Genomic DNA, 23558 nt, shown 5'->3' on the forward strand with positions numbered 1-23558 from the left:
AGGGCACGCAGGCCGTGCCAAGGACAGGACTGAACCTCTGTTTCGCAAAGAGCCTGGGCTCGGAAGGTTCTGGAAGGCCTGGGGGACAAACAAAGGGCCAGGCCGTGACCCAAGCCTGCTGCCTGCAGAGGGACCCCTGGATGTCAGTCAGGGCAGCCCATCACCCCCAAGGGCCCCTTTGAGGGTCCGGACCCTGAGCCAGGTGACTTGGAACCCTTCCAGGAATGATCGTGTGGCCCCAATTCTCACCCAGCAAAAGGGTCACCCCCAGCCCAGGATCACTCCCAGGGATGACATCAGCTTGTCGTCAAGTCCCGCACCTTGTGGTGATGACCACCAGTGCCCAGGCCCCAGCCCAGCACCCACGGGGCAGGAGGCGGGGGGTGCCACACCACGGGAGTGGGGGACAGGGGGTGCCGCAGACCCCAGCAGGCTGGGCAGAGGAAGAGGCACCTGCTGTGGGCTCCCCACCACCTACCTTTGCCCCATTCACCCTCAGGGCCCCCTGTGAGACAGGAGCGATCTTATCTACCACTTTAAAAAATAGATTTCCTTTTATTTGATTATTTATTTGGCTCTGCCAGGTCTTAGCTGCCACACACAGGGTCTTCAATCTTTGCTGCGGCACCAGCGATCTTTGGTTGCGGCCTGTGGGATCTAGTTCCCTGACCAGGGCTCGAACCTGGGGCCCCTGCACTGGGAGCACAGAGCCTTAGCCACTGGACCACCGGGGAAGTCCCCCCATAATTACGTTTTAATTGGGCAAATATATTCCACTGCAGAGGCTGGGCAGGTGCTGACAGGCTGGTGGAGGGGGCGGGGGTGCTGGAAGCAGAGCCGGGGGAAGGAAACATGCAGATGGGGCTCACCACGGGCACCTCTGCCCCTCCCTGCCTCCTGCGCCCACACACACACCCCCACACCACACAGACACACAGAGACACACACAGACACACACCACACACACACCCCACACCACACAGACACACAGACACACACAGACACACACCACACACACACACACACACCACACACACACACCACACACACACAGACACACAGATACACACCACACACACACAGACACACACAGACACACACACACACACACACACACACACACACACACACACACACACAGACACACACACAGACACACACCACACACATAGACACACAGATACACACCACACATACACACACCACACACAGACACATAGACACAGAGACACACACACAGACACACACCACACACACAGACACACACCACACACACACACACACACACAGACACAGAGACACAGAGACACACACACAGACACACACCACACACACAGACACACACACACACACACACACACACACACACCCCACACCACACAGACACACAGAGACACACACAGACACACACCACACACACACAGACACACACCACACAGAGACACACAGACACAGACACGCAGATACACACCACACACAGACACAGAGACACACACACAGACACACACCACACACACACACAGACACACACCACACACACACAGACACACAGATACACACCACACACAGACACAGAGACACACCCACACACAGACACACACCATACAGAGACACACACACAGACACACACCATACACACACAGAGACACACACACAGACACACCACACACAGACACAGAGACATACACACAGACACACACAACACATACACACACACACCACACACACACACCACACACACACACAGAGACACACAGACACAGAGACACACACACAGACACATACCACACACAGATACACACCACACACAGACACAGAGACACACCCACACACAGACACAGAGACACACACAGAGACACACACACACAGACACACACCACACACACAGATACACCCACACACAGACACACACACACACACACACACACACACACACACACACCATACACACACACACACACACACAGACACACACCACACACACACAGACACACAGATACACCCACACACAGACACACACACACACACAGAGACACACACAGACACACACCATACACACACAGAGACACACACACAGACACACATCACACACACACAGACACACAGATACACACCACACACAGACACAGAGACACACCCACACACAGACACACACACAGACACACCATACAGAGACACACACACACACACCATACACACACAGAGACACACACACAGACACACACCATACACACACAGAGACACACACAGACACACACCACACACAGACACAGAGACACACACACAGACACACACAACACACATACACACACAGACACACAGATACACACCACACACACACCACACACAGACACACATACAGAGACACACACACACACAGAGACACACACATACAGACACACAGACACCACACACAGACACACACACACCACACATACACACACACAGACACACACCATACACATACCCACACCACACACACCCCCACACCCCACATACACACCACACACACCCCCACACCCTACATACACACCACACACACACCCCCACACCCCACACACACACATACACACAGCCCCCACACACACCCCACATACACATACCCAAACACATCCCCACACACACACACATCCCACACACCCCCCACACACAAACACATCCCCCCCAGCCACCCCCCCATACCCACACACCCACACCCACACCACACATACACAACCCCCCATACACACCCCCCACATACACCCAAACACATCCCCCCACGCACACACCCCCCCCACACACAAACACATCCCCCCCAGCCACCCCCCCCATACCCACACCCCCACACACACACCACACATACACAACCCCCATACACACCCCCCCACACACACAAACACATCCCCACAGCCACCCCACACACACCCCCCACATACACACACCCCCTCCATACACATACACACACAGCCCCACACCCCCACACACAAACCCGCACACTCACCCACACACGCACTCCCCTCTGGAAGCCCTAATTTAGCAGCTGTAGAAGGTTACCCACTCAGTGATACCAAGGACAAGTTTTTAGGGGATATGACATTTGATTTATGTCTGCCAATGTGCGTTTCACTAATTAGAAGGTTTAGGGCAGAACAGGAAAAATATGTATTTCAGAGTCCCAGTTTGACTTGCCAGAAACCAGCCCATTACTAACATTCTTATTTTCGACAAAATATAGCATTCTGATTACATACCATTTCGGTTCCTCGGCTCCGGGCCTGCCAGGCTCCCGGAAGTGGCCCAAGGTCACGGCAAAGATGGGAGACACAGGTCCTTGGATGGGGACGGACTCTGTCCATTCTGGGGGAAGGCAAGCCCGTGGCTTTCGCCCAAAGTCCCAAGGCCCCAACCTGAACAGGCATCAGGAGGCCCCCTGGTTTGTACAGAAAGTGGGGCTCCCCCAAGAGAGGGATTCCCAGGGCAGTGCCCACTGCACGCCTCAGTTTCCTTGCCTGGTAAATGAGGACAGGGAGGTCTGGGCAGAGGACTCAGCACCACACTTACTTAAATGCACTGGGGGCTTTTCAGCCGATTCCTTTTAGATGGAAAGAAAATACTTTTGCAGTTCAAATAGCAATTAAGAGGCAGGCACTGGGGCACCATCTGTCAGCCGAGTGTAGTGCCTGCCTGACCCTGAGAGCTCCTCAGCTCTCTCTCTCCTCAGCTTCCTCGCCAGTAGGATGGGGCCGGATGGTACCCAGCCACCTGAGAGGCCGAAGGATTCAATGAGTCAATCAGTGAACATCTCTTAGAACCTGCCTGGTACACTGTAAATGTGCATAAATGTGAGCTATTTTTATCTATTAAGTCTAGAGATCTCTATCTTCGGTGTTTTAAGGCAGGATGCAGTGGTCAAAAAATAAAGATTTTCATTAAATGCACACTCCAAATAAAGTGATCCCATAGAGATTGCTCTTAATGGAGACCAGTATCTGAACAGCCCTAAGTGCAAGTTTTCAGGGTCTCTTAGCTGTCCTTGGAAATCAATCAAGGAAGCACTTCTAAGGGTACTGCGTGTGTGTGCGTATGTGTGTGTGCACGCATCACAGCTCCCATACACCCCGTGTGTCAAGTAACGAAGTGACTGGGCTCTGGTTATGCCCACCTCGTTCTACCTGGCTCTCCAGCAAACTCTGCATCTGCACTGTCTGGAGATCTGCCCTCGGCATGGGGCCGGTATTTGACGCAATAAAGACAAAAAATAAGAGGAAAGGGGCCAGATCAACTCCTGGTAACGGAGACAGTGCCAAGCCCCAGGTCCACAAATGCCATGCAGACCCAAGAATTTAGCACAAGGCCACGCAGCAAACTCAAGGACTGGGGACGAAGGTGCAGCCTGCAGTGCCCCTAAGTCACAGCCCTCAGATCACCCCCACGGGCAAGCAGACCGCCAGGCCCTTGACAGGCAGCCAGGGCCTCTCACCAGGTTGGCACGGACTGGTCGTTTCCACCGAGGTGGGGGAAGGTGGGACGGTCCCACCTCCCCCCATGCCCACTGGCAAGGAAGGCGGCCTGTTCCCCGTGTGGTTACAGAGACCTCATTGTTCTGCCCCGCAGAGAGGAAACCGGAGAGCTGAGCTCAGAATGCATTTTGGAATTGGCAGAGAAGAACATCTGGGAAAGGAAACTCACTTCAGAAACAAACATACCTTTGTACCAGCTTTTCTTCTCTTTAAGTGTTGCAGAAAAAAAAAAAATAATAATGATGTGCCAAATTGACCATCACTCTACAAAATCTCCTTTTTATGGGGCAAAATATGGAGGTTCTGTTTTCCAATGCTCTGGAAAAAAAAAATAGCCACCTGGGTGCCAAGGCCCAGAGGCTGCCCCAAGAGTCAAAACAAAGACCTCGGGTTCAAGACATCTCTGTCCTGCGGAGAGAGGGGGACGGACGAAAACCATCAGATAAAAGAAAACTTGAATAAAAGAAAACTCTTGCCCCCTGCTCCCGGCTGAAGCCTTTCAGGACGCTGACATTCTTTGAGGAGCTGGCAGCTCTCAATTCCAAATGTTTATGTTAGTTTGGGGTGCAGTGCTGAGGATCAGCAATGATTCTCTTGTGAATTAAGCTGAGCGTTGGGGCTGCCGGTTCATATAAACGTGGAGACGCCCACAGTTAGGGCTTTGCAGGGCCCTAGCATGCTGGGGGAGCCTGCAGACAGGTACAGAGACTTGGAGCAGGTTTCACCAGAGAGAAAACTTGGAGGAAACCCCCCACTCCTTCCCTCCCCAGCCCCCTCCCTCACTCACATGCCTGGAGGCCTCCCGCTTCCCCACGTCTGACCACTTTTCCCGAGTTGCAGCACATGTGAGTACCCAGTACTCCAAGTACCTGATGTCCCTTGGTCCTCATAGGAAGTGGAGCTGCTGAAACCCCATTTTATGGTCAAGGAGACTGAGGCACAAGGGGACCAAAGTCCCACTCGGCCAATGATGAGAGATCAAAGAGCTGAGTTTCTTGCCACACCTGAAATCCATTCATTTTACATAACAGGGCAATAGAATGACCAGGGATCTCTCTGCAAAAGGGCTGGACACAGAGGCAGCTGCCACCCCCAAGGCACTGCCATGACCCTTGGCCTCTGACCAGGTTCCCTCGAGCATTTCAGGACAACCCCTCTGTCCTCAGGTAGCAAAGATGCACACATCAGCCTGATGCTCCCTGCTGTTCCTTCTCAGGCAGAAAGAGCCCAGGAAGCAGGACACTGCTCCGGGTGGGAGTGAAGGGTTCACTGGCCAGGCTGCTAGGTAAGCAGACCCTCCTGCTCATCCCTGGGGCTCCCACCCTGGGCCCCCACCTGCCAGTGTGGACAGGGATGGTAACTGTCCCTGTGTACCATCTGCAGGACGGGAGAAACCATGAGCTTCAGCCACTCAACCACCTAAGAGTCCACAAACCCATGCCCCCGGCAGGGGCTCTCCTCACAAGGACCGTGTGGGCTCTAGTCGGGGGGGGGGGTGGTGCTCAGGTGTTCTAAGCGTGGAGTTACATGTAACCTGCATGATGGAGCCTTGAGTCTGGGGTCGGAGGGAGGGGCGTGTCCCCTCACTGGGACACCCCATAAACTCAAGTCCCCACTCTGAGCCGCATCAGTGACCGTGGAAGACGGGGTCCAGGTGGCACCCCCGGGGCAGCAGGCACGGGAGGGAAGGCCCTTCACAGCCCTCAGCTCGGTGCCCTTGTCTGCCGGTGTTCAAGCGGTTCCGGGGGGGCGTGGTTCTGGGCCCCTGCCAGAGGCTAGAGGAGGCGACAGCAGGGTCAGGAGAGCCCTGGAGCCTCCAGCCTGCGGCCGAGGCCCGTCCCACCTTAGCAGGTATGGAGGGGGGCCCAGGCACTCAGGGCTGCAGAGGAGAGGCGGGGGGCTCCACCCTCCAGGCGCTGAGCGGGAAGCCACGTGGAGCAGGGACTGCGGTCGGAGGGCGAAGAGCGGGCACCTGGGCTCCCTGGTCGGCCTTCAGCGCGGGGGTAGGAGCGAGGGGGTCGGGGGGAGGCGGGCACGCCAGCGATGATGGGGGCTGGAGGGGCTGGGGTGGGGGTGGAGGTGACTGGAGCGGGGCGTAGTCAGCCAACCAGAGAGGAGGCCCTGCGAGTCTGCTAGGCCGGCAGGACTATGGCCTCTGAGGAGGGAGGGGCTGGGGTTGAGCAAATAAGACAGGGCAGAGCACCCCTGGCCACGCCCTCCAGGCCACGCCTTCCCGGCCACACCTCTCACAGAGGCCCCAGAAGGGACCCCGCCCTCAGACACCTGCACCTTTGCCCCCAGCCCCAGGGTTCCCGCAGCCCACCGCAGCGGGCTTCCAGCTACAGTATAAGTGCCGTCTTGACCTCACCGAGGACGAAAGTCCACAACTATAGTAATCAGGCCGCTCGGGGCAATCTAACTCAACTCTGACACTCGCCTTCTCATCAGAGATGGACCGAGGTGGTTCCCACCACGCCACCTTTTCAGCTGGAGTTGAACCCGATCCCAGAAGCCCCTGAGGGTCCTCTCCCTGGAGAACCACAATTATGACTGCCATAATAACCCTAATAACTAATAATTACCGAGGGCTCACAGGAGCTGGCCCGCGCTAAGCACTTTACAGCCTCACCTCTGTGCATCCTCGGGCGTGTCTATGTGGGCACCCTACAATCACACACACCCACCTCAGACAGTGGGGAAACTGAGGCCAGAGGAGTTAGCTCGCTTGTTGGAGGCTGCAGAGCTGGGAGTGGAGCCAGAAATGTGAGCCGGAACAGGTGGGCAGGGCCCAATGTGCCCTGGGATTCCAGGCCGGGGAGGCTGGGTGGGCAGCCCCCAGGCCAGGGCCCCCAGGATCGCAGCTGGGATTCCGCCAGCCACCCCCTCAGCTGTTCCCAGCAAACCAGGGCGGGTGGTGACAGGGAAGGAGGCCGGGCACTCAGGGTGTCCCAGATAGCAGGTCTGCTCAGAGGCGAGCACTGGACACGGCTGCTGGAGGGGACCACACACCACGCCAGGGTGACCACCCGAAGTGTCCACTGGGGACCAAGCTGGCCTTAGGTCCTGTGGGCAGGCAAGCAGAAAGAGAGGTCCAGCTGTCCTCTTCACCCCTACAAAGGGGAGGCAAGGGACCCTAGTACCGAATGTGTCCCTGATACCACAGGACCTCACACGTCACAGATCAGAACGCGTTCCTAACTGGACACCCCCACCCTGTCGCCACCCTGCGCTGCTGACACCAGCTAGGGAAACCCGGAAAAACCCTAAACCCTACCAGTTCCCCACTGAAAACACAACATCCCTTGAGATCCCTGCCATCCAGAGACCTTAACCCTCATGATGGAAGATCAGACTGGGGACTAAATGCCCAGAGAGTCTGGAAAACTGCCCCCTCACAGGTCCAAAGTCCCTAACACAATCCTTTAGGCATCCAAGGCTGGAGGGCAGAGTGTGGGGTAGGGTACCCCCCTTCAGCCATCTTCCACCCTGGCAGGGCGGGGCACTGGATACCTAGACAATCATGATGTTAAGACCCGGGCCCTGCAGGGAGGGTCACTGGAGCCCAGCAGGAGAAAGGCACCTGGTGGGTGCTCTGAACTGGTCTTCCTGGAACCTCACAGACAGAGCAGAGCAAGGGGGCTGCCTGAAGCCCAGCGCCCACCTTGAGGCCAGATCTGCTTGGATCCTGGAACCGACCCCACGTCCTCCTCCAAATCAGTTCATTCCCAGCCTGGCTCCACAGCCCAAGGGGCCACATGGTGTGCTGGCCCCAAGAGGCACTTTCATGGCTGAGAAGCCAAATGGAAACTCCCTGGTGAGGGATTGATGGAAACCCTGCAAGCCCGGCTTGGCCACTGTGTACGTCTGGGATCAATAAGCAGAAAAGATTACTACTTAACAAATGTACTCTCCCTGGAAGGATAAAATCTTTCAAAAGAGGGAAGATTTTTTAAAAAAAACTAGACCTAGTAACCAAAAGGATGGAAATGCTATTTGGTGCTGAGTGTTCTCCATACATGGAGAACCACTCACTGCTCGAAGGAGGTGGGGATGGGCCTCCCCGAGGGCAGACCACTGCCTGCACCAAGGGAACCAGGACTGTGCTCTCCAGGCAGGGGGGGCATGCCCGGGTCCCCTGAACTGGGCACCCCTCAGCAGAGAGCCAGCACCTCAGCCCTGTGAGCCAACACTCCAGCTGGAGAAAGCGCTGCCAACACAGGCAACATGGTAAAAGCCAGCACAGGCCAATCCTCCTCTGGGGCACCCTGAGCAGGCAGTCAGCAGCTCGTGGGCTCTGGGCAGCCTCAGAGCCTCAGCGGAGAGCCAGGCGAGGATCAGGGCTGCGGTGGCCACGGGCAGAGTGGTGAGTCTCTTAAAGAAGAAGGCAGAAGTGGCAAGCCCACCGCGGCCAGGCTCGGGAGCCAGGCACCACCCGCTTGCCCACGACACAGCACAAGCCCAGGAATCAAATGGTACCGAGCAAACTCACGCGGACGCCGGGCAGTGCCAATGCGACCAGAACAAGCTTCAGACGTCCAAGGGGGCAACTCTTCATTAAAAATTCATTTAACTTATTCCAATGCTTTGAATGGACACTAAATAAGACGATATAGAGATAAATATACCTAATCAGAAAGTCTCTAACACTGCAAACTTGCTTAAATATAGAAAAGACAAACAGTCTGATTCTTTTTATTTTTTGGATGTTGACCATTTTTAAAGTCCTTATTGAATTTGTTATAATATCACTTCTGTTTTATGTTTTGCATTTTGGTCGTGAGGCACGTGGGATCTTAGCTCTCCGACCAGGGATCAAATCCACACCCCCGGCATCTAAAGGCGAAGTCTTGACCACTGGACCACCAGGGATGTCCCTAAAAGTCCTATTTTTAGTTAAGAAATTTTTCAGTTTTAACAAGCGCTACAAGATTCAATTTTAACAAGTGATACAACTGTGAAAAGAACTAAAATATCTCTCAAGGGAGCAACCTTAAAGGGACAATGCTCTCTTAATGCTTCAACTCCTAAAAACTCATTAACAGTATCTGTCACTCAGCTTCCTATTCTGCAGCTGTCACTCGAAAGCACACAAGCTTTCTTTTTCAGCATAAAAATCGTTCTCCCACCACTCCCCACTATTTTTGCATGATTGAAAATGTTCTACACTATTTTGAAAGACGATACAAACTACGAATGAAAAATGCAGGTGTCAGGCCCCCCGTGATGTCTCGGTCTGGGCTGTGGAAGGTGTTGTTCAGTCGCTCAGTTGTGTCTGCCTCTTTGCGATCCCATGGACCACAGTACGCCAGGCTTTCCCGTCCATCACCAACTTTGGGAGCTTGCTCAAACTCCTGTCCATTGAGTTGGTGATGCCATCCAACCATCTCATCCTCTGTCATGCCCTTCTCCTCCTGCCTTCAATCTTTCCCAGCGTGAGGGTCTCTTTCAATGAGCCAGCTCTTCACACCAGGTGGCTAAAGTATTGGAGCTTCAGTTTCAGCATCAATCCTTCTAATGAATGTTCAAGGTTGATTTCCAAGAGGTGGGGAGGTGTTATCTGGACCCAAGACGTCACAGGCAAGTATGTCTGAGATTCGCTGGGTTTCTTGAAGTAAAACAAAGGCCAGCTTTATTTATAGCAGGCCATCTTAGAATCCCAGGCAGCTCTAACGGTAAAAAAAAAATCTGCTTTCAGTATAGGAGACCTGGGTTTGATCCATAGGTCAGGAAGATTCCCTGGAGAAGGAATGACTACCCACTCCAGTACTCTTGCCTGGAGGAGCTTGGCAGGCTACAGTCCATGGGGTTCCAGAGTTGGACATGACTGAATGACTAACACTTTCACTTTTCATCTTAGAACACAGACCTCAGAAATACGGGTTCTAGGACTTCCCTAGCAGCCCAGTGGTTAAGACTTCACCTTCCATTAAGGGGGTATGGGTTCAATCCCTGGTCAGGGTTAGGGTCCCCCAGACCTCATGGCCAAAAACCAAAACATAAAACAGAAGCAATATTGTAACAGATTCAGGAGACTTTAAAAATGGTCAAGAAAATCTTTAAAAAAGAAATACGGGTTCTAAGTAGGGGAGGGGGGTCCCACACTTGGCCCCAGAAGCCTTCTGTCATGCAGCAGGACAGGTGCTCTACAACCCAGGAAACACATCAGGGTGGAGTCTGGGATGCAGGCAGGGGTTCACGACACAGCAGATTTAGGAGCCAGAGGGAGTAAGGATGGGGAAGAGCCACTCCCCAGGCAGACGAGGCCTCAGGCATCCTCAGGGCCTCTGCCCACCAGACACCAGGCAGAGGCAGCAGGAGGGGATGGAGACATCAGCCCCCCAGGCCCTCAGACTGGGTGGCGCATGGGAGGTCTCAAAGGAGACCCTGGACTCGGAGGAGAGGGATCTGCCTGGAGAAGTGCTCACCTTGGAGCGCAGAGAATAATGCCAGCGCAGAGGCAGCGTGGAACGCCAGACCAAAACGTTTCAACTCTGGACACCCAGAAACCAGTGTACATTTTCTTAAAAGGGGGAGGACGTAATGAAACTAGCTTCAGAAAAATGAATCTGGCCAGAATGAAAGATAAATGGGCAAGGGGAAGGTTCTGGAAAGCTGAGACCAACTAGAAGCGAGGCTTCCCAGGTGACATGAGAATCCGCCTGCCAAGCCAAGGGATGCAGATCTGATCTTTGGGTCAGGAAGATCCCCTGGAGGAGGAAATACTGCAACCCACTGCAGTATTCTTGCCTGGACAATCCCATGGACAGAGAAGCCTGGCGGGCTCCAGTCCAAGCAGTCACAAAGAGTCAGATACGACCTAGGGACTGAGCAACAACCAGAAGCTGATGTAATCCTCTACCCGGAATCTCATCTTCTGTGGGGCCCTGTGAGGGCCCGTGGGGAGGCCTCAGAGCCGGGAGTCTGGGTTTGGGAAGGAAGGGAGACAGACCACATCCAGAGAGGAGAGGAAGAACGGGCACCAAAGTGCCCCCCACTTCCAATCTGAGTAGAGAGGAATCAGGGCAGGCGGCTGAGATGGCGCCACCACACCCCAGTCCCACATCCAGTCTTCTTTGGGGAACCAAGCTCACTCTGGGGAAAATTCAGAGCCATGGCCTTCCCCAGTGAATGCTAGCTCAAGAACACACCTTGCTCATCAACCAGCTTGTGGGGAAACCATCCCCTCGCTCCCATTGAGGACGATGCCTGCTCATTCCAGGGCGGAGTCCAGGGTGGCAGCTGCCCACAAGAGGCGGGTCTGGAAGGCCCCAGGCCCCCGCGCTCACGTGTCTGGGCCGGGGCCACACACTCAGGCGGCCTTTAATGCCCATTGAGCAATTTCCTGAGAGTTCTGCTAGGCGGGTACCGCCTCCCCATCTGGGTTAATAGAGGGGTGCAGCCCAGGGAAGAAATTAAAGTTGCTCACATTTTGTTCTGGAATGAGCGAGGGCAGGAGAGCAATCATTTAAAAGGTAATTATATTTGCCTCCAGGCTAGCGCTGGAGTTAGTTGCACCAGAGCCTGCGTCCCCAGCGGACGCGGGCGGGAGGCGGGCAGCAGGAGTGGGCGAGGCCGTCCGGCAGACACAACGCCTCTGAAGCGCTCCGCGTGCTAACGGCAACCCAAAATGCGAAGACCAGCTCCATCGTGGCCGCACACGTATCTCTCGCCACAGCCTGAGACCAGACTGCTTGCCGGAGACCACATCTAAAGCCCAGCCCTCCGACACCCATCGCATGTCACCAGTTGCTGTCCCCAGATCAAGAGAGCAAACGACAGAACCTCATAGGCTGACTGTGAAGTTTATTCCCAAAGAGTATACGCACAAGGAGAGTCAACACAATTTCTCAAAAGGAACTGGAAGGGTAATTTCTCAATCGATCTCAAAATATACAACGATGCTGCAGAGATTAAAAACAGCAGCAGGCTGGTACAGAAAGACACCGGCGGGTCAAGAGAGGAGGGAAGGTTCCAGAATGAGGAGGCAAGCACCTGAGAACACCGTAGGTGAGAGAGTGGCATTTTACATGAACGAGGCTTAGGGTTAGATAAGCCACACCACCCACTCCCTGTCCCCTTACTGGGGGGCAGGAGTGGACAAGTCAGACCCCTACCTCATACCATATATCCCCAAACCACAACCACACACACAAAGAAACAAGAACAACGTCTGAATATAAAACAACAAAATGATAACAGTCCTGGAAGAAAATAAAGGAAGACGCATTTACCATCTAGGGATAGAGAAACAAGGCATGGGACCCAGAATCCATCAGAGAACAGACTGCGTTTCACTACATGGAACTTTCTGATGTTTCTGGAATAATAAACCACTAAAAACAAGAAGGACTAGCTACAGACCAGAAGAAAAATCTGGAGCAAATACATTAAAGAATTCATGTCCATACCAAATAAAAAGAGCTCCTACAAATCAGCAGTGAAAGTGAAAGTCGCTCAGTCGTGTCCAACTCTGTGACCCCATGGACTATACCGCCCATGGAATTCTGCAGGCCAGAATACTGGAGTGGGTAGCCTTTCCCTTCTCCAGGAGATCTTCCCAATCCAGGGATCGAACCCTGGTCTCCCGCATTGCAGGCAGATTCTTTACTAGCTGAGCCACAAGGGAAGCCCACAAATCAGTAGAGTTCCTACAAATCAAGAGGAACTAAAGAGCCTCTTGATGAGGGTGAAAGAGAAGAGTGAGAAAGCTGGCTTAAAATTCAACACTCAAAAAACTAAGATCATGGCATCACTTCATGGGAAAGAGATGGGGAAAAAAGTGGAAGCAGTGACAGGTTTTCTTTTCTTTGGCTCCAAAATCACTTTGGATGGTGAATGCAGCCATGAGATTAAAAGACGCCTGCCCTTTGAAGGAAAGCTATGACAAACCTAGACAGCGTATTAAAAAGCAGAGACGTCACTTTGCTGACAAAGGTCCCTATAGTCAAAGCTATGGTTTTTCCAGTAGTCATGTACAGATGTGAGAGTTGGACCATAAAGAAGACTGAGCACCGAAAAACTGATGCTTTCAAATTCTGATGCTGGAGAAGACTCTTGACTGTCCCTTGGACTGCCAGGAGATCAAATCAGTCAATTCTAAAGGAAATCAGTCCTGAACATTGAACATTGAATCATTGGAAGGACTGATGCTGAAGCTGAAGTTCCAATACTTTGGCCACCTGATGTGAAGAGCCAACTCATTGGAAAAGACTCTGATGCTGGGAAAGACTGACGGCAAGAGAAGTGGGTGACACAGAATGAGGTGGTTGGTTGATATCACCAACTCAGTGGACATGACTTTGACCAAACTCCAGGAGATATAACAAATCAAAGTGTGTTATAATTTTTAACCAAATTGATTTAAAAAAATAGAAGCTGGTAATTTCTAGCAACAGAGAGGAGAGGGAAAAGTGTGTACCCTCAGAGATGCTTGATAGGGTAGAAACTGGTGTAGCCCTTTTGGAGGAATTTGTCAGTATCTTTAAAATTGTATAAATGGATCTACTCTTTGATGAGGAAGGTTATCATACAAAAGAGCTTATACAGGCGCACAGGTACATATGCAATGTTATTCGCTGTGTCGTGACCTGTAATAGTAATAAAGCCTAGAAAAACATAAATGTTCCTCCACTGGGTAAAAGCCATGAAATATGCTGTCCACATACTAGGAAATGGGCTTCTCTGGTGGCTCAGATGGAAAAGAATCCTCCTGCAACGCGGGAGACCTGGGTTCGATCCCTGGGTTGGGAAGATCCCCTGGAGGAAAGCATGGCAAACCACTCCAGTATTCCTGCCTGGAGAATCCCTACGGACAGAGGAGCCTGGTGGGCTGCAGTCCATGCGGTCTCAAAGAGTCGGACACGACTGAGCGACTAAGTACTACACTAGGAAATATCACTTAGCTTTTAAAAAAGACTGAAAATCTCAAAGTAAAGACACAGAAAATGTTAGTGACACAACAGCAAATGAAAAAGAGAAGATTATAGGATGAGAGGATTTATGTAAAAAATGAGTACATGTTCGAAACGAAACAACACATTAAACAAGGTGTTGGGGGTATGGTCACCTCCGAGGGGAGAAAACAGGCCATCAAGGACACTGGTTTTCACAGAAAGAGGGACCGCACAGTTAAGCGTTTAAGTTATACGTATTCATGTATAATATACACATTATATATATATAATATATTATACATGAATTTTAATATAACTTATATATTATACATGCATTTTAATATAAACACGTTTGTAATAGAAAGTGGCCAACAAGCATGTATGAAGATGTTCAACATCATTAACCACCAGGAAAACGCAAGTCAAAACCATAGCGGGGAACCACTTCACACCTGCCAGGCTGGTGGGGCCCAGACAGTGTCAGCCCTAACCAGCGCTGGCCAGGATGGGGAGAGGCTGGAACCCTTGTACGCTGCTGGGGGAGGATGTAAAATGGTGCAGCTGCTATGGAAGAGGGCTTCAGGGTTCCTCAAAAATTAAATACAGAATGACCACATGATCCAGCAATTTCACTTTTCTGGGTAAATCCCCCCAAAGGGAAAGCAGGGCCTCACACAGATCCGTGCACACCCATGTTTGCAGCAGCAGTCTCCACAGCAGCCAAAGCTGGAGACAGCCCCACGTGTCCAGCAACAGGTGAGCAGAGAAGCAAAGCATTAAAATAAGCCAGACATAAAGGGCAAATACTATATGATTCCACAAAAAAAGAGATACCAGAAAGGCAAGGTCACAGACACAGCAGAGCCGAAGAGAGGTTCAGTTCTCTTCAGTCGCTCAGTCGTGTCCAGCTCTTTGTAACCCTATGGACTGCAGCGCGCCAGGCTTCCCAGAGCTTGCTCAAACTCATGTCCATTGAGTCGGTGATGCCATCCAACCATCTCATCCTCTGTCATGCCCTTCTCCTCCTGCCTTCAATCTTTCCCAGCATCAGGGTCTTTTCCAATGAGTCAGTTCTTTGCATCAAGTGGCCAAATATTGGAACTTCAGCACCTGTCCTTCCAATGAATATTCAGGGTTGATTTCCTTTAGGATTGACTGGTTTGATCTCCTTGCAGTCCAAGGGATTCCAAAAGTCTTCTCCAACATCACAGTTCAAAAGCATCAATTCTTCGGCGTTCAGCCTTTTTTATGGTTCAACTCTCATATCTATACATGACTACTAGAAAAACCATAGCTTTGACTATCTGGACCTTTGTCAGCAAAGTAATGTCTCTGCCCTTTAATACACTAAGTTTGTAAGAGCCTTCCTTCCAAGGAGCAAGTGTCTTTTAATTTCACGGCTGCGGTCACCATCTAGAGCGATTTTGGAGCCCCCCAAAATAAAGTCTGTCACTGTTTACATTGTTTCCCATCTATTTGCCATGAAGTGATGGGACCGGATGCCATAATTTCATTTTTTGAATGCTGAGTTTTAAGCCAGTTTTTTCATTTTTCACTCTCCTCTTTCACTTTCATCAAGAGGCTCTTTAGTTCTTCACTTTCTGCCATGAAAGTGGTATCATCTGCATATCTGAGGTTATTGATATTTCTCCTGGCAATCTTGATTCCAGCTTGTGCTTCATCCAGCCCTGCATTTCTCATGATGTACTCTGCATGTAAGTTAAATAAGCAGGGGAACAATATACAGCCTTGACGTACTCCTTTCCCAATTTGGAACCAGTCTGTTGTTCCATGTCCAGTTCTAACTGTTGCCTCAGTTTAACCACTAGAAAAACTACACCAGGCAAACTGAAAGTACTAAAAAATTCTACAATGAATTAAATATTGTTTTTGTTGTTTAGTCGCTAGGTCATGTCCAACTCTTTGCGACCCCATGGACTATATACAGCCCACCAGGCTGTTCTGTCCATGAGATTTTTTTTCAGGCAAGAATACTGGAGTGGGTTGCCATTTCCTTTTCCAGGGGATCTTCCCATGCCAGGGATCAAACCTACGTCCTCTGCATTGCAGGCAAACTCTTTACTGCTGAGCCACCAGGGAAGCCCCAGTGACTCTGATACCAACCAAGAAAGCAAATAAGAAAATACCCAGAAAGTACAGTATCTCCCACCCCTGCAAAATGGTTCAGAGGTGACATCACCATGACAAACTCCCAGGGGTTGCTGGGCAAGAGAGATCCCAAGAGGAGGGGACAGAGGACAGTGGACACGTAACTCTGGGCACCAATGCAATCAGATCCTGAGGCTCCAGCCCCACGTGGAGCCTGCGGTCAGCTGGTCACCTCTCCGCTTCTCCAGCCTTCCACTGGAAGAGGGTGTTTGGGACAGACCCTTGGGCTCTTTTAGAAGGAAATGGCTGGGACTTCCCTGGTGGCTCAGTGGTAAGGAATCTGCCCGCCAGTGCAGGAGACACAGGTTCAATCCCTGATCAGGGAAGATCCCACAGGCCTGGGAGAAACTAAGCCCACGTGTCACAAGTACTGAGCCTGTGCTCTAGAGCCTGGGAGCCACAACTGCTGAAGCCCAAGCACCCTAGAGCCTATGCTCCGCAGCAGGAGAGGCCCCTCAATGAGAAGTCTGCCCCGCAGCTAGAGAGTGGCCCCTACTCGCCAGAACTAGAGAAAAGCCCGTGCAGCAAAGATGACCCAGTGCAGCACAAATAAATAAATACATTTCGGTTTTAACTGCTTTTTTTTTTTAAATGAAGATGTCGCCGAAGGTGAAGAAGGAAGCCCCTGCCCCTCCTAAAGCTGAAGCCAAAGTAAAGGCTTTGAAGACGAAGAAAGCGGTGTTGAAAGGTGTCCACAGCCACAAAAAAAGATCATCCGGATGTCACCCACCTTCCGGCTGCCCGAAACACTGCGGCTCAGGAGGCAGCCCAGCTATCCTTGGAAGAGCGGCCCTAGGAGAAACAAACTCGACCCCTGTGCCATCATCAGATTCCCCCTTACCACCAAGTCAGCCATGAAGAAAACAGAACTCACTGTGGACGGCAATGCCAACAAGCACCAAATTAAACAGGCTACGAAGCTCTGTGACACTGACGTGGCTGAGGTCAATAATCTGGTCAGGCCTGAGAGGGAGAAGAAGCCCTACGTCCCACTGGCTCCTGGCCATGATGCTTCGGACGTTGCTGACAAAATTGGGATCATCTAAACTGAGTCCAGCTGGCTAATTCCAAATATAAAAGTTTTCACTATGAAAAACAAAAACAAAAACAGCTTAACAAAAAGGAATGGGATTCCCCCCGCACCGTGTCCTTCCCATGACGGACAGTCTAGAAGGCAGCTTCCTCCTCGTAGAACCCCAACCAGCACCCTCAAAGAACACACGCCATCCTCCCCATTTTGCAGATGAGCAAACTGAGTCCCAGAGCTAACAAACCACTTCCCAAGCTTGAGAGAAAGCGGACAGCAGCCCACAGCAACAGAGGGGCCCCGGGGCCAGCTCTCTGGGTCCCTGCTGTCCCCACTGGCCTCCACATCAGCAGCGCTCTGATCCGCAGTGTCCCCGGGGCGCCCGCAGGGTGGACAGCCCGCTGCTTCCTGCACAAATATGTCCCGGGCCCAGCAAAGGAAGGGGCTGGACGCAGCCCCCACTCCCATCAGAGCCTCCCCATTCTGAGAGCGTGTGACCATCCCAGGGGCCTTGTAAGCCGCAAATGTCCAGCTCCTTCCAGGGCTTCTGTGATATCGAAGTATTAAGTCCACTAGGTCCACCTCCCAGAGGCCCTCACCCCACCAGAGGCCAGCACTGGCCCTCAGTTTGTCCCCCAGCCAAGCTCCCTTCACCATGGGCTCTCCCATCTCTGAAGCTAATGTGGTCATGTCCCCAGGCCAGCTTTAAACAGGCTCTGCTGTACAAACCCCATGGGGACAATGGGCTCCGAGCCCGTGCCTGATGGGAGAAGCACCCACGCAAGGTCAGCCCATCAGCGGGTGGACAGATGAGCAGATGTGCCCTGTCCAGCCGTGCAAGGAGCAGAGCGCTGTCCCACGCTGCAATGTGCACACGCCACGAAAGCATTCCGCTGAGCATGAAGCCAGAGTCCCTGCGGATGAAGTATCCAGAGCAGGCAATGCCATAGAGACCTGGGGTAGGGGGTGGGAAGTTTAAAGGGTGCAGGGTTTTATTCTGGGCCCAGGGAAATGTTTTGTATCTTGACAGAAGGGGTGCTTGTACAGCACTGCGAACAAACCACGGAATTGTCTCCTTTAAAATGATTAGCTTTATGTGACATGATTTTCACCTCAATTTAACAAAAGAGAAAAAAAAAAGATCAATTCAACACCTTTCCCCTGCATTTCCTATCTCCCTCCCCCAGCTAAAGTCTCCGGAAGCTTCCAGTGCCTTCTGGACCACATCCAGACTCTGCAGCTTGACCTGGCCTCTTTCAGCAGAGACCACCGGGTCTCTGAGGACAGGGTCCTGGGACGGAGCCTACCTCCCCCAGAGCTGCACAGTCAGCTTCTGTTTGCCTTCCTGTCAGCCAGACACCCTGACAGCAAGGGCCCGGGCCTCCTCCACCATTCTACCCCATCCTATCCCCAGCACTCCAGCAGGTACCAACAGTGACAGCGTCAATAAGAGAGATGGTACAAGCGTCAAGCGTGTGTCAACGCAGTGACCTACCGGGAGGAAGTACCGTTACGCCCATTTTACAGAAGAGAAAACTGAGACACACAAAGGTGGAGTCGGCTGCCCGAGCGCCCCCCACCATCAAGGCTCAGCCCAGGTCACCACCACAATACCCTTCACCCAGTGCTGCCGCGAAAAACAAGTCAGACAGCGGACGGGATGTTCAAGGTCCCACACGGGAGGGAAATCCAGACTGTGTGATAAGAGCTGCTAGACCTTCCAGGCCAGAAAGATCAAGGACCTTATTACCCAACAGGCACCACAGCTCTGCCACCAACAGCTCCTCCCCCAGCCAGGGACATGCAGAGGGTTTCACAGGCAGTATTTTACACTCCCGAGCAGGGGGAGGAACCAGGTGAGGACACAGGATACACAGAAGCTAAGTAAGTTGTCCAAAGTCAAATAGCCACTGAGCTTCTAGACCAGTGGTCCACAACCTCTTTGGTACCAGAAACAGATAGCATGGAAGACAATCTTTCCACAGACCGGGAGGATGGGGGAAAGGTATGGTTTGGGGATGATTCAAATGCTTTACATTTACTGGGCACGTTATTTCTATCATTATTATTGCATCAACTCCACCTCAGATTAACAGGTATTAGATCCCAGAGGTTGGGGACCCTTGCTCTAGACCCAAGGGGTCTGACCCCCAGGGCCCCCGACCTTAGCCTTGGCAAGCCCACGCGGCAGGACAGGAAGTCCTCACCTAACTACAGCCCCCACCACCACCCTGTGAGCAAATTCTGCTAAATGCCTGAGCAGTGACACAGCGCAGCTGAAATTAAACGGGTTCCAAATACGACGGGATGGCCACAGCAAATGCTGGGACGCGCGGGTGGACTGGGTAAATTCTTGGAACTGCACGGGAGGGTTACAGGCACGTGGGCCCCCGCTTTGGGAAGCAGAGGGTCCTGCCAGCAGACTCTCCATGGACTCCCCACTGCACTTAGTTAACTCGATGCTCACCTGCGGGCCGGGCAGTGAGCATCTGCAGGACCATCCCACTCCCGGGGGTGGTCCCGGGGCCAGTGCAGTGGGGCCGAAAGGGAGAGACCCCGGCCGTGAAGCTGGGGCCCACCACTCCCAGCTCCAGGATCACTCCAACAAAGGCATTTCCTTGGGCTCACCCCTTCAAATTGCAACAGGAAGCAATCAGGAAAAATAATTAGCTACCAACTTATCAGCTCCACTCTGGGCTGTGGCATAAATCTAACACAGAAATCAGGGACATGACATGTCAAGAGCAGTCAAAATAGTTTCTGCAGAAAGTTCCCTCCCTCTCCTTCCATTTTAGGACGAGATTACCACATTAGCCGGGGCTCTAAAAACCTCGTGTTGACATGCTTCCTTAATGTTAAAATAATCAACTCTATTTTTTGCCTCCTACGCGACCAAGCTCCACAAATGTGATCCTTCTCCTTGGGGGCTCGAACCGCAGGACAGGCACTCCAGTCCAGCAACATCACCACCCCAAGGTCCAGGAAATCCGAAACTGCAACGCAGTGAAAAGCTACTCTGCCGGCAGAGAAACCCCACCTTTAAAACAAACATCTTCCCCCCCCCCACCAAAAAAAACCCCTTTTGCCTCCGTGATCCAGGCATTTCCGGAAAGAGAAGCAGCAGTGTCGGCCTGAACTACCCAGATACTGTCATTGTTTTTTCGCTGGTATCAGACGGGGCCAAGAATGTAAACAGACTCCTGAGAGAGGCAAATTCAGCCTGAAACTGCCAGGGGTCTCCGGGGATCGGGGCTGGGAGGCAAGAGGACTTGAGGAATTACCCCTTCTCGCCCCCCCAAACCTCAGCGGAGGGGCCGCAGCCCCGGGAATGTGACCACAGAGCCAGGCCAGGACACCTCCCTGCAGTGTCCTCGCTGGAAATATTCAGGGAGACAGCTGTTTGCCTTAAAGAGGCCCAGACAAAGGGACCCGAGGCCCCCCACCCCCAACTGCCACCAGCAGAAGACCAGCCCAGGGCGCAGAGGACTCCCGATCCGGGGTCCACTGGGCCAGCCACACTCCAGAAAAACAAAACACTCACGTCGGAAGAGAATGGTTTAGGTAGCGAGAGAGGCTTGCTTCAAAAACCACATGGCAATCTCCAAATTAAAAGAACATGTGTAGCTTTTCACAAGGCGCTTCGTTTCCTGAGTCCTCCTGACCTCAACTCCACCCCTTGGGACACACCAACAGTTGGAGAGAAAGGTCCCCAGGCTCTGATCTCCCAAAGGGGGTGTGTGTATACAGCCGAGGCCCCCACGCCGCAGGCTGGGACCCCGTCACCCCGCGTGGCAGCCCCACGCAGCCGGGCCCCGCGGGGGTGGACACCCGCTGGGTGTCACGATTTGGGGGCCCCAGCGGCCCAGACGGGGGCTCCGAGTCGACCGGGCACACCTGGCAGGTGTGAGCCCGCTGGGAAACCGACAGCGACGCAGATGAAAGGGGAAGCGCCGCAGGCCAGGCCGCCCCGCGCGGGGTTCAGAACTTTCTCTGCGACTTAAATCAGTTCCTGGAGCTCGCAGGCCGGCCGCGCGGCCATCGGAAACAAGCTCGGGAAAAGAGATCCCGACGCAGGGCGGCCAGGCCTGCCTCCAGGCCGAACGTCCCCGCTCCGTGCCTGCCCGCGGGGCCGGGGTCCCCACGGTGCCCGCACGGCCTCGCCCGGCCGGCTCCGGGCGAGCGCACTTCCGAGCGCGCCCCGGGGCCCGGGCAGGTGAGAACCCGCCCGCGCCGCACCTGGCGGGGTTGGCGGCGCCCGCGCGCCCTGCTCGCCGGCCCGGGACGCGCGGGACGGGGCCCGGCGTCCCCGGGAGGGGCCCGGGCGGGCGAGACAAAGGGCCCGCGCGCGGCCCCCGGGCGGCGGGCGCGGCGGGGGGCGGCGGGGCCCCGCGGCGCGCGCCCCAACTCGCCCCCAACTTGCAAAGTCGCTTCGGCGGCGGCGCGGCGCACTTGGCCGCGGGGCCAACCGAGTCGCCCGGACGCCCGGGCCATTGTCCCCCCGGCCCGCGCCCACCTACCCGCGGCGGGGGCCAGGCTGCAGCAGAGCGCGAGCAGCAGCAGCAGCGGCGGCGGAGGAGGAGCGGGAGACCGGGGCGGCGCCGCCTCCATGTTGTCCGGAGCCGGACGGGCCCGCGCCGCGCTCACTCGGGCTCCATGGCGCGGCTGCCGGGCTCCTCGCGCGGCTCCGGGCGCCTGCCGCCTCCCCCCTCGGGCGCCGCGGGCCAGGACGACGGGGGAGGAGGGAGGAGGCGCGGGAGCGGAAGCCGAGCCGCGTCTCCGCCCCCCGCCGCCGCCGCCGCCGCCGCCCTCCGCGCCCCAGCGCCGGCCGCGCCCTCCTGCGGGCGCCCCCCGGAGCCGGCCCGCTGCGAGGCGACCGCCGCGCGCGGGGTCCCAGCGCCTCTGCCCGCGCCCCCTGCCCCCGGGGGCCGGGCGCCGGGGCTCCGCGGGGGCGGGAGCCCGGTTTGCACCCCGCAGGGCCTGGGGCCGGATCGAGCCCCGGAAGCAGGTGTGTCACCTGTTAAGAGCGGCCAGGACCGAGCTCGCCCGGTGGGGAAACTGAGGCACGGGGCCTGGGTGTGCGAAAGGGCTTGCCCCAGGGCACGCGCGGTCAGGCATTTTCGGGGCTGGAAGCCAGGGGCCCCTAGCCAGGTGCGCGCGCTTTCCGGCGACCGCAGCCACCCCAGCAGGGTCCTCCTCGGGGCGGTCCCACGACACCTATGCTCACCGGGGAGGGGGCCCGGGAAGGCGACCGCCAGGCGGGGCCGGGGCAGGGACAGAAGCGGGTGATGGCGAGGGGTGGGAGCTGCAGGGGAATCGGGGTAGGTTTGAGGTTGACTTTTAAACTGAACGTATACCCTCGACATTAGGATACGCGAAGACTGAGCGGTAGACACGTTGTTCTTCCAAATATGCTTGTAGGCGGCCTAGGATGCAGACCTCACCTTTGATCATTCAACAAGCAGGCTCTGAACCACCCCTCCCCAGCCCCCACCCCCGCCCCCTGCCCACCTGAGCATCAAGTTCGGCTACTGAACCCTCCGGGGCACAGGAAGCCCTGGGAGGGGCAGCACAAACTCTGGAACCCATACCATAGGCCCAAATTCAGACTGTGGTTCTGCTGCTTCCTACAGGGTGTGCCTTGTTGCAAGTGTGTGCTTCAGTTGTGGCCTACTCTTTATGATTCCCTGGATTGTAGCCCACCAAGCTCCTCTGTCCTTGGGATCTCCCAGGCAGAATTACTGGAGTGGGTTGCCATTTCCTTCTCCAGAGGATCTTCTGACCCATGGATCAAACCTGAGTCTCCTGCATCGCAGACAGATTCTTTACCCTCTCTGAGCCATCAGGGAAGCCCAGGGGTGTGCCCTTGGGCAGGTTCAAATATAACCTCTCTGGGGGGAATTCCTCCCCTTACAAAACAGTGAGAACAACACTTACCTTGCAGGTGCTGAGACAAGGATGGACAACTCACCA

General features: G+C 54.2%; 1 protein-coding gene across 1 annotated transcript in view; it reads right to left on the bottom strand.

The window, feature by feature from the left end:
* Positions 1-22315, bottom strand: part of LRP5 (LDL receptor related protein 5) — a 124199-nt gene extending 101884 nt beyond the window's left edge. The window contains 1 exon segment of the mRNA XM_070360255.1: positions 22106-22315. Coding sequence (XP_070216356.1) covers positions 22106-22196 — 91 coding nt within the window. The 5' untranslated portion in view covers positions 22197-22315.
* Between the last annotated feature and the right edge of the window lie 1243 nt (positions 22316-23558).

The sequence above is a fragment of the Bos mutus genome, chromosome 22 (genome assembly GCF_027580195.1).
Source record: "Bos mutus isolate GX-2022 chromosome 22, NWIPB_WYAK_1.1, whole genome shotgun sequence".
Lineage (NCBI taxonomy): Eukaryota > Metazoa > Chordata > Mammalia > Artiodactyla > Bovidae > Bos > Bos mutus.